General features: G+C 45.2%; 1 protein-coding gene across 1 annotated transcript; it reads right to left on the bottom strand.

Moving 5' to 3' along the window:
* Positions 1–4,544: 4,544 nt before the first annotated feature.
* On the bottom strand, positions 4,545–7,983 carry LOC119447807 (uncharacterized). The gene is made up of 6 exons (XM_037711511.2): positions 7,819–7,983; positions 7,517–7,683; positions 7,207–7,336; positions 6,579–6,722; positions 6,030–6,337; positions 4,545–5,538 (listed from the first exon to the last, which is right to left on the bottom strand). The coding sequence occupies exons 1-6, from the start codon at positions 7,948–7,950 to the stop codon at positions 5,133–5,135; spliced, it is 1,287 nt and encodes a 428-aa protein (XP_037567439.2). The 5' UTR covers positions 7,951–7,983; the 3' UTR covers positions 4,545–5,132.
* Positions 7,984–11,592: the final 3,609 nt, after the last annotated feature.

Raw genomic sequence — 11,592 nt, forward strand, 5'->3', positions numbered from 1 at the left:
AAGTATTGAAGGAGACGCGCTGCACTGTCATTCGGTGCTGGCATGGTGTACAACTTTCCGTGTTTGTGCGCAGTTGCTGAAGTCAAAGCAAGGTGAAAAACTTGCGAGACACGTTCAGGCGTGTGTTGAAAGATCGGGCGCGAGCCAGCAAGAGCGGGGTGCCTGCTGACGACGTCCTGGACGATTCCACGAAATGGGTTTTCTTTTCTCGGCTCATGTTCCTCAAGGATACAATGGAAGGGAGGCCGTAAGTTTTTAATCGACATTCTTACGTAGAACATAGCATGCATAGAATTTTTGCCTTTAGTTGACAAAGACTGCAGATACCTTGGTGATTATTCGGCAAATGTAGAACTTTAAGAACAGGCGTGAAATAATCAAAATAACAAGGCCAATGCAATGACATCGTGCAGTGCAATGAATTTGCTCATTAATCAGCCTGTAGGAAAAATCAGAGTACAGAAAATAAAAAAAAACTGACATTTGTTCAGGGAATTAGTGCATGTGTGCAAATGCATGATCAAAGACTAATAAACCAGTCTATAGGAAAAATCAAGGTACGAAAAATGAAAAAAAAAGCTGCCATTTGTACAGGGAATTAGTGCATGTGTGCTAATACAAGATTAACGACTAACAGTGGGGGAAACTTAATTGAAATAGAAATGGCACAGCCACATGCATAAGATGTTCACATGAGTCGCAGCTGAAAACGTAGCGTTGCATGTTGAAAATTGTGCTTAAAGACATACCATGTTATGCCCTGCAGGACAAGTGGGAATTTGGAGCCTCAGTCTCAAATGGAAGAATCTCTATGTGATGTCGAAACAGCACAGGAGATACTGGAGGGAATTTACATGGAGAAAGAGGTCTCCACAAGCGAGTCCACTGAGCCCCTAGAGGCACTACCAGCGGAATCATGTGGGGATGTCAGTGTGCAGCCACCACCACAAAAAAAAAAACTAGACGTTCAAAATATGATGAGGAAATAGACGGGCTGTCTAAATTTATTACTGACAAGCCTGATGAGCATGAACGCTTTGGTGCGTTTGTCGCTGAAAAAATGAGGCATGTGCCTCCAAGGCTTGTTAGTGCCTTGCAGATACAGTTGCTGCAAGCCATTGCGCAATGCACTGGTGAGACAGTTGTTTTAGAGTAGGACTGATATTGCATAACAGTAGCGCACCCAGCATTTCTGCCAGGGGGGGGTTGACAGTTTGCCAATACCATCTAAACAGCACTAATTTCGATTTCTTCACAGGAAATTGTCAAAAAAATGCGCTTTTTGCGAGTGTGCAGGTGATTGCGCGTCTTACATCTTATTTACAGTACTCAAATGCGTAAGGAAAGAAAAGGGGTTAAACAAAAGGGGGTTTTAAGTCGGCCTCAGTTACAACCCCCGAATCCCCCCCCCGTCGGTGCGCCACTGTTGCATAACAAGCCAGTCTGTGATATCATAAACCACCAGCTCATTCTGACAATTTGTTGCTCCTGTATGCTGTTGTTCACGATGAAAGCTAGTCATACTGGGAGAGGTGCAATTTTTTTCTTGCAGTGTGCACTTTATTTATTTTTATTTCTGCATCATCACAGGTCATTGTATTACATAACGTGTTGTCATGCTTTATGTTTCCTTTTTGCTACAAACATTCTTAAAGTTAGGAGGGGAACAAACAGCGCTAGGACGGGATGAAGTGAGTAGGCAGACAAGGCGCTGACAACCACTGGTTTATTGCTGGGAAAGCAATATATACAAAGCACAGGTTCAGCGCAGAAGGGAATAAAATCATCATATCACACGCGTCGTCAAGGCAGGTTATCACGTTTTTAACAAGCAGTTAATCTCGCAGCTATGCAGAGAAACAGACGGTACGCTGACGCAGGAGTTTCCGTGCGATTGAATGCAAATCGCTTACCAAATCTCGCGTGCTCTTTGGTCTTTATACCTACCTAGTATTGTGCAATCTTCAAAGAGAGGTTTGCCAGCCGCATTCTTTGCAGTGCTGGGCTAAATGGCTGGGCACAGACCCTTTCATTGCGTACGCATGCTCCCTCAGTCGGTAATTCAAACATCGGCCTGTTTGGCCAACGTAGCAGCATTTGCACTTGAGCGGGATCTTATACACAACTGCACATGCGCACTCAACATGAGGTTTTCTGTGTTGTTTCTCACAGATTGCTTTTTTGGGGCCTTCCTTGTTTACCTTGCGGCATAGCGCCGACAACTTGTCCGTTGTACTGAACAAAACGCGTGTGCATATTTTTCCGGCGACTTTTTGTAAACTATGCGAGACCCCATGGACATAGGGTATGACGGTGGTGCTCACATGAGGTCCCTTGTCCTGGGCGTCACGTCCTGCCCTCCCTATGGTGAGGATCACCAAAAGCTTTTCCGAAACACCAGCACCACCGTCATACCACCGTCGTAGCCTATGTCCATGGGGTCTCGCATAGTTTAAAAAAGGTCGCCAGAAAAATAGGCACACGCGTTTTGTTCAGCGCAAGGGACAAGCTGTCGGCGCTATGTCGCAAGGTAAACAAGGAAGGCCCCAAAAAAGCAATCTGTAAGAAACAACACAGAAAACCTCATGTTGAGTGCGCATGTGCAGTTGTGTATTTAGCCCAGCACTGCAAAGAATGCGGCTGCAAACCTCTCTTTGAAGATTGCACAATACTAGGTAGGTATAAAGACCAAAGAGCACGCGAGATTTGGTAAGCGATTTGCATTCAATCGCATGGAAACTCCTGCGTCAGCGTACCCTCTGTTTCTCTGCATAGCTGCGAGATTAACTGCTTGTTAAAAACGTGATAACCTGCTATGACGACGTGCGTGATTAACTACTTGTTGAAAACATAACCTGCCTTGACGACACGGGTGATGTGATGATTTTATTCCCTTCCCGGCGCAGAAACTGTTTTTCTGGCCTTTTGCGCTGATCCTGTGCTTTGTATATATTGCTTTCCCAGCAATAAACCAGTGGTTGTTAGTTCAGCGCCTTGTCTGTCTACTCACTTCGTCCTGTCCTAGTGCTGTTTGTTCCCATCCTAATGATGTACCAACCAGCCCAGACCAACACACTCCTTCAATTCTTAAGAGTACACCCTGTCATTTTTCCCATGCTGTGATAACATCAGTGGTGTGGTCATATGTACAAACAGCTGTTTACAGCATGATGCACTAGGAAAGCTACTACTGGTGCATAACATGTCAATTATTTATTATGTCATTAATTTATTATGAATCACTGTTTAAGTCCATGTTGTCATATTCCCAGGTCTGTGATATTATCAATGTATTGTTTCTTAGAACAAATATTAGTATGCTCAAGACATTCAACGAGTTCATGCTATTTGGTCATGCTGTGATAATGTCACTGATGTGTTCATTTTTTTATTGGGTTTTACGTGCCAAAACCACGATTTGATTATGTACCAACCAGCCCAGGCCAACACTCCTTCAATTCTTAAGAGTACACCCTGTCATTTTTCCCATGCTGTGATAACATCAGTGGTGTGGTCATATGTACAAACAGCTGTTTACAGCATGATGCACTAGGAAAGCTACTACTGGTGCATAACATGTCAATTATTTATTATGTCATTAATTTATTATGAATCACTGTTTAAGTCCATGTTGTCATATTCCCAGGTCTGTGATATTATCAATGTATTGTTTCTTAGAACAAATATTAGTATGCTCAAGACATTCAACGAGTTCATGCTATTTGGTCATGCTGTGATAATGTCACTGATGTGTTCATTTTTTTATTGGGTTTTACATGCCAAAACCACGATTTGATTATGTACCAACCAGCCCAGGCACACTCCATCAATTCTTAAGAGTACACCCTGTCATTTTTCCCATGCTGTGATAACATCAGTGGTGTGGTCATATGTACAAACAGCTGTTTACAGCATGATGCACTAGGAAAGCTACTACTGGTGCATAACATGTCAATTATTTATTATGTCATTAATTTATTATGAATCACTGTTTAAGTCCATGTTGTCATATTCCCAGGTCTGTGATATTATCAATGTATTGTTTCTTAGAACAAATATTAGTATGCTCAAGACATTCAACGAGTTCATGCTATTTGGTCATGCTGTGATAATGTCACTGATGTGTTCATTTTTTTATTGGGTTTTACAGTGCCAAAACCACGATTTGATTATGTACCAACCAGCCCAGGCACACTCCATCAATTCTTAAGAGTACACCCTGTCATTTTTCCCATGCTGTGATAACATCAGTGGTGTGGTCATATGTACAAACAGCTGTTTACAGCATGATGCACTAGGAAAGCTACTACTGGTGCATAACATGTCAATTATTTATTATGTCATTAATTTATTATGAATCACTGTTTAAGTCCATGTTGTCATATTCCCAGGTCTGTGATATTATCAATGTATTGTTTCTTAGAACAAATATTAGTATGCTCAAGACATTCAACGAGTTCATGCTATTTGGTCATGCTGTGATAATGTCACTGATGTGTTCATTTTTTATTGGGTTTTACGTGCCAAAACCACGATTTGATTATGAGGCACGCCGTAGTGGGGGACTCCAGAAATTTCTACCACCTGGGAATCTTTAAAAACCTAAATCTAAGCGCATGGGTGTTCTCGCCTTTCGCCCCCATCGAAATGTGGCCGGATGTGTTCATTTAAAGAAGCCTGTGATGTTTAATGTGTTCAGATATTTTTTTATGTCGCTATACGTTGCAGGAGTGGAAGTACTCAATTCTGTCGTAATATTCATAACTGAATTTGTACAAATATTTTATTCCTGTGTGCCGTTATGCAATGTTGAGCATATCTTCCTTGGTGCATTTCAGAAAGTTGTCACAGTTGTTAAAGCAATGGTATTACAGAAGGAAACGTGCAATAAAGTTTTGCCTTGTAGCTGTGCACTTCAATCCTCCTAAACAAGCTTGCATGAACTAATATGGGTGCAACTGCAGCCAATGCTCCCACAGTCCAACACAAAGCATGATATATATTGACTTGTAAAGAGGGGTTATGGAGGAGGATATCGCAATTTCGGTGCCTCACCGCCAAAGCATCAAGTGGGTAGCCCTGAAAAGGGCTGTTTGTATTGATGGCGTTGTCCGATGGTGAATTGGCTCGAGTTAGCCACTCGTTGCTTGTTTGTTTGCATCATCACGTTGCGCGGCGACTCCTGGCAGCTTCCATTGCCAAGGCACTTGGCCTTCATCATTGAAGTACTTCAGGAACTCCTGTCGCACCGCATTGGCCACTCTAGTACAGTTATGGGCCTTTGACTTCTCCAAACCGAACACTGCAGTGCTTTCTGGTCCTTGTCTCCAGGTGCCACTGCTCACAGTTCCAAACATGTCTTGGAAATCCGCGTAGCCAGGAGGACAGTACGTAGATGCAGCATTTGAGGAAAGGAAGTTGTGCAGCACGCATGTCGCCTTCACAATGATGTCTGCATTTTTGGGCTCCAAGTTGATCTGCCTCTCGTATATCCGCCAGCGAGATACAAGAATGCCGAAGGCATTTTCCACGCAGCGTCTGTCAAAAAACAAAAGAAACATGATTTCTGTTGTTGGATTGCACCTATAGTCACAGTAATTGTCAGCAAAGCAAATGTTTCACAAGATGGCATACAAAGAACGATTGTACATTATTGAAAAATGAATAGCACATTTATTTAAAAGGATAATTTTGGCTTTAGTGAATACTACTCATCCGAAAAGTAAGGACCCATTGCTTTGGTGTAGTATGCACAGATGGTGGCGTTATTCAGTCCCTGCCAGTGATAACCTAAACAGAACTTAGGGGCAGATTTGCACGTTATCCTCAACTTGTAACGAGGCACCTTCCTTGCTGCAGCAATTGCAACATTGCACAGGAAAAGAGCATAAGAAACACGGCTAAAATAAATTTGTTTACCACGCCTCACTCGCTCTACCCTAAACACCTGTGAAAGTTGTGGCAGAGAACATAATTGAGCTTACAGTTAAACTTAATAAGAAAGAGTTCTTTATGTGCCGGGTACAGACCTTGCACGACTGAGGCGGTAGTTGAAGATCACCTCCTCAGGTGCAGTCCGGCTCCCTGGCAGTGGCCTCATGAAATCTGGGCGCAGCTGGAAGGCCTCATCGCCAACAAACACATGAGGACAAACTCTTTCCGACCTTGGGAGCGTGGCTGCTCGTGGTAGATTAAGCTTGCCCTCATGCATTCGCTTGCCGATAAGGGAATCTTTGAAAATTCCCCCATCACTGAACCTCCCAGGTGCACCCACATCAACTAGCCGGAAAAGGTACTGGCTGTCAACCACAGCCATCAATACAATGGAATGGGTTCCCTGAAAGCAATGAAACAACTGTCACAAAAGTACTTATATACATAGCACTCAGCTGCATTAGTGATCAGCATCCATAAAATCAGGTGAACATTTTGGTCTGTAACCTACTTTGCATGCATTACGCGCAAATTTGATATCCTCTTGTCCTTAAGTCTCACCCTATCCCTTCTATGAATAAGACATAGATGACCCTATAGCAGCAAACATGCCATAGGCAATGATGCAATTTCCTGTTACATACCTTGTAATTGAAGTACATACTTCCAGCATTACGTGGACATTTCAGCTGCACATGCTTGCCGTCGACTGCTCCAAGGCAATTCGGGAACTGCCAACGGTTTGAAAACCCAGTGGCGATTTCTCGCCACTCTTCTTCTGTTGGTGTCTGCATAAAAAGCAATTTCAAGTTTGACATACCACGTTGTGCAACCATCACACGGTAAACTTACTCATGCTTTTTTAACATTATGGGCCACTCCTTTCTGTGCATGTGCATCTGCTATGGTATTACACCACCTAGTGGCACAAACTCCATAACATGTTCAAGGTGGCAGGCGCTGTTATTTACTCAACCATTTCAAACTTCTGTCATTTAACTTTGCATGAAACATACAACCCAGTGGCACAAATAAAACTCCCTTTCAACAAACTCAGAGAAGTAGTAGGTAAATGAATTTGAAATTGCCACAAGCGTAAACACAGCTGTTGTGTTTCTGCTGTTTGCTGACATTAACTAGACCTGCTTTCTAGACACCCTACAAAAGCTATTATGAACACCTTTGGTAAGGGTAAGCATGAAATAACATGCATTAAAATTTACCCATCGCTATATATACCTGATCTATGCTGTGAATATGCCATATGTTTACCTTCATGTATAGAGGGACCAAAACCTTCCACAGCACACTGCAGGTTTCACGGATCACATTTCGTGCCGTCTCGATACCCACACGGAATGCCATGGCTGCGTCCCTCACCAGCATACCAGATGACAGAAACCTGAAATACAAATGAATGCGCAAACGAGGGTGTCAAGAAACGCAACGCGATGTCGCTAACGTACAATCCATGCATGCGCAACACAATATTTCGAAGTATAACGAGCACACATCACGAACAGTCCCATCCTCACAAATGAAAAGCTGTGCAAGCACGGTTACGCAGTCAAAATGGTCCTACCGCAACGTCAGCGCGAGGCGCTCTCCAGAAGAAATGGGCGCCCTCGAGGGGCATTGCTCCTTCGTAAGATCCTCCCGCACCAAGCTGTGCAGCATGTCGAAAGTCTCCGGTGACATTCTGTAGAACATGTAGAAAAGCGATTCATCGCCGTTCTTCATGAGTTTCATCTGTAAAATGCAGCGAACGTGTATTCACTTTCAGCATTGTGACGTGGTTGTCTTCGTCAAGTAATAGACAGCGCCAGAATATACACAGGACCAAACGACGAGTAACGAGACAAACACGTGTCTTGCCGCACTTACCGCCGTGAAAAACTCGCTCTCGTCCGATCGCTTTGTCCATGTCGGCCGCACCCAGTACTTTCTCGAGAAAGCCCGCCTTCTCTTTAGAATGAGCAGCAGCTTCAGTGCAGCTAACTTCCTTTGTCGTTCCATTCTACGACGTAGGAAACGAGCAGGACGTCGCCAACAACACACGCACACAGCAGCCAGCAGCTCAATTCGCGCGGTTTTCGTCGATTGCCACGACCTCCTCTCCTCCTCCACGCCCGAGTCACGTGCACACATCGAGCAAATAAAGTAATGTTTATGCACGTGCATATAAAAAAAAATACTGCAAGACAATGATAAAAATTTTATATATTCATGTGCAACAAAACATCTTCATTTACACTGCATACCGCTGACAACGCGCCACATTTGGTACGAGTAGACGCCCTCATGCCAGCAACAATGGAGATCGCTCGCTGAAGCAGTCGCGTGAAGTTCGCGTGAATGGGGTTTGCCCTTGCAAGCGACAGCTTGCGCGAAGGCGATCTACGTCGCGTCGCTCGTCGCTGTCGCGTGCATTTTCGCGCATATGGGGTTTGGCCTTTAGTGGTGTTCATCACTCTCAAAACCACCGAAAGAACTACAGAAAGAGCGCATCGACGCTGCACCGGCGCGTCGCCGCGACCAGCGACACGAACTTTGGTTATGCAGCTTCTATTCCAGGCAAAATTATGTCCGCTATAGAGTAAAGTGACGCGTAATGTTCACTTTATTAAAAACCATGTCCACGGTGAAACGTTTAGCACTAATGAGAGTTCCGATACAAGTGAAGCTCAGCTGCAGGGCATGGCTACCGACGGCGGACAGCGAACCGCGGCTCGGCCATGCTCGCATCGCAGCTGGTGGCGCCACAAATACCAGCATGTTTTCTTCATCGTGTGAAATTATTGCGAGGAGAGGGTAAAGCGGCAACGACGGTAACAAAACATTGCTGCTTGGGAGCGTCGGCGGTTCGTGCTGAAGCGCCATCCGCTACAGATTCGAAGTGAACTGAAAAAGGCCTAGCGACGATATCGGTGGCGAGTGATAGCAGCGGTGAAGCTGCCGGCGATGCCAGAGCGTAGCCGCGACCACTCCTCTGTCGATCGCCAAGTGGTCACGTTGCTGTGCCGCAGGGAACTCCTCTGTGCCGTGCGAGAGGCAGATCTCGCCGTCGGCCGGCGGTCCGTGAACTACAGACCGCCAGCCGCAGTTCGCCCGGATGCACTCGTATGCCCACGGGGGCGCCCGGGTACGACCATGATTCGATGAAATGGCTCATCGGGGCGCTCTGATGCTCACCGGTGCGATATGCGGAATTTGCCATTATTTTCGTGGACTGGATGTGGCAGGCCAGTGTTGGTGCGGAGCAGGAGGAGGGGGGGGGGGGCGCTTTCCCGGAACGGCGCGGAAATTTGAAATTAGCAGTGAACTAACAAAACAAAGGACTGAGTTTGAAGTGAAGTCAGACAAAAAAACTCCAGGCTCAGCAAATTGAAATCATGAAAATGGTGCATAAGCAAATCACCGGAGCTAACATTAGAGAGAGAGCCGAGAAGCCATACGCCAGACCAGGGCTAGCAGCCATTGCACAAGAACGCAACCATGCCTAAACATAAACCAACTATAAAAGAAAATTGCGAAATCTGGCAGTGGAACTGTCGTGGATACCGGCGGAAAAAGGGACTTTTAACACAGCTGGTGAGCTCACAGAGTGAGCCACCAACTGTCATAGCCCTCCAGGAAGTGGGATCCCCTCCAAACCTTCAGGGATACGAGGTGTACACACACTCGGATTCGGAGAAAGCAATAGCGACTTTGGTAGCGAAATCGATTACGGCAATCAAACCCGATCCTTTTACCGACACGGATATCAAGCATTTGCTAATAGAAATCATATATAAAGGCCTGAGCAAAAAGAGTGCCTTTATACTAAACATATACAGTCCACCAAGCCAGAGAAAGTCAAAGTTTGACAGCCTCCTGCAGGAAACTGCCCGCCTGGTAAAGGGAAGACCACTAGTAATAGTAGGTGACTTCAACGCCAAAGATCCTATTTGGGGATACCCTAAACAGGACGCTAAGGGCAGAAACATTCTATAACAAACGGAACAGCTCGACATGACAATCATAACGGATCCTGCAGTGCCCACTAGACAGGGCAACAGTGTGAGCATGGACACCAGCCCTGACCTCACGATAGTGCAGAATTGTCAAGATGCGCAATGGATAAACACCCTAAATGATTTAGGCAGTGACCATTACATCATCAGCACCACAATTCGGACTGGAAAAATCAAACGACACATAGGAATAGCCAGAATTACCGACTGGGTGAAATACCGCCAGATGCAAAGCCAAGAAATCCCCACAATCGATGATTTAGGTAAATGGTGCGAAAGTTTAAGAACACAAAAGGATGAAGTCACAAAAGAACTAGCCCGCACATGTGAGATACCTGAGATATACCCTCACTTACTGCATCTCTGGGAGGCACGCAGAGGACTCACGAAAAGACTGAAGCGACCAAAACAGAACCGGAAGCTAAAGGTACGCATTGCAGAAATCACCCGCAAAGCGGAAGAGTACGCAACGCAACTAGCTATGTCCAATTGGGAACGCTTCTGTGACTCCCTTAATGACACTCTGAGTACCGCAAAAACTTGGCGCATACTAAGAGCAATTATAGAACCAACCAAAACCAAGAACGAGGGCTGTAAAGCGGTGGAACGGTTAATCCATACGTACCCAGGGACGGAACAAGAACTCAAAAAAGAATTATATAACAAGTGCTTCGGAACAGACCCATCTCCCCCACCCTGCGAGACCAAATACGGGGGGGGGGGGGGGCGCCTCACCCTGAACTCGATGAACCCATCTCCATCGAAGAAGTTAGAGCTGCCATAGCGAAAATGACCCGAAACACAGCGGCGGGCACAGACCGGATAACTAACCCCATGATTAGAAACCTAAGCGATGAGGCTTTACAGGCATATACTACATTTATAAACGAACATTGGCCACAGGGTACAATTAGAGGGCAGTGGAAGCACGCTCAAATAGTTTTAATTCCCAAGCCTGGTAAGAAATTAGCAATTAATAACCTTAGACCAATCTCTCTAACTTCCTATCTGGGGAAATTATTTGAAAGAATAGTCAATTCTAGATTACAAAACTACTTAGAAGACAATGAAATCATTCCAGACACTATGTTTGGATTCAGACCCAAGCTCTCAACTCGAAACATCCTCTTACAGTTGAAGGATGAAGTCCTGACAAATATACCAAGATCAAGCGAACACGTTGTCATGGCCATCGACATAAAGGGAGCTTTTGATAACGTAAGCCACCAAGGAATACTCGATGGCCTGGCTGAAACAAATTGCGGAGAGCGGATATACAACTATGTTCGCAGCTTTTTAAACCAACGTACTGCTGAGATTAAATTTGGTACAATAGAAATCAAGACATTCAAGGCACCCAACAAGGGCACACCCCAGGGCGCAGTGATCTCGCCAACGCTATTTAACGTGGCGATGATAGGCCTTGCAAGGAAACTACAAGCCATCCCGGGTATCCAGCACACCCTATACGCGGATGACATTACAGTCTGGTGTGTCACCGGGTCGCTACGTGAAAAAGAACGATTACAAGCAGTTGTCTATGTAATCGAGACATACGTGCGAGCCAGAGGGCTGCAATGCGCGTCAGAGAAATCGGAGATTATACGAGCCTGGAGAGGCAAAGGGAATCGTAACGTCCCGACGG

The sequence above is a fragment of the Dermacentor silvarum genome, chromosome 1 (genome assembly GCF_013339745.2).
Source record: "Dermacentor silvarum isolate Dsil-2018 chromosome 1, BIME_Dsil_1.4, whole genome shotgun sequence".
Taxonomy (NCBI): Eukaryota; Metazoa; Arthropoda; class Arachnida; order Ixodida; family Ixodidae; genus Dermacentor; species Dermacentor silvarum.

Excerpts from the sequence above, each read along its gene's own strand:
- LOC119447807 (XM_037711511.2), bottom strand. The coding sequence starts at position 7,950 with ATGGAACGACAAAGGAAGTTAGCTGCACTGAAGCTGCTGCTCATTCTA. Across the intron at positions 7,684-7,818 it reads AGAGCGAGTTTTTCACGGCG|ATGAAACTCATGAAGAACGG; the intron begins GTAAGTGCGGCA and ends TGCATTTTACAG. Across the intron at positions 7,337-7,516 it reads CGCCTCGCGCTGACGTTGCG|GTTTCTGTCATCTGGTATGC; the intron begins GTAGGACCATTT and ends TTTGTATTTCAG.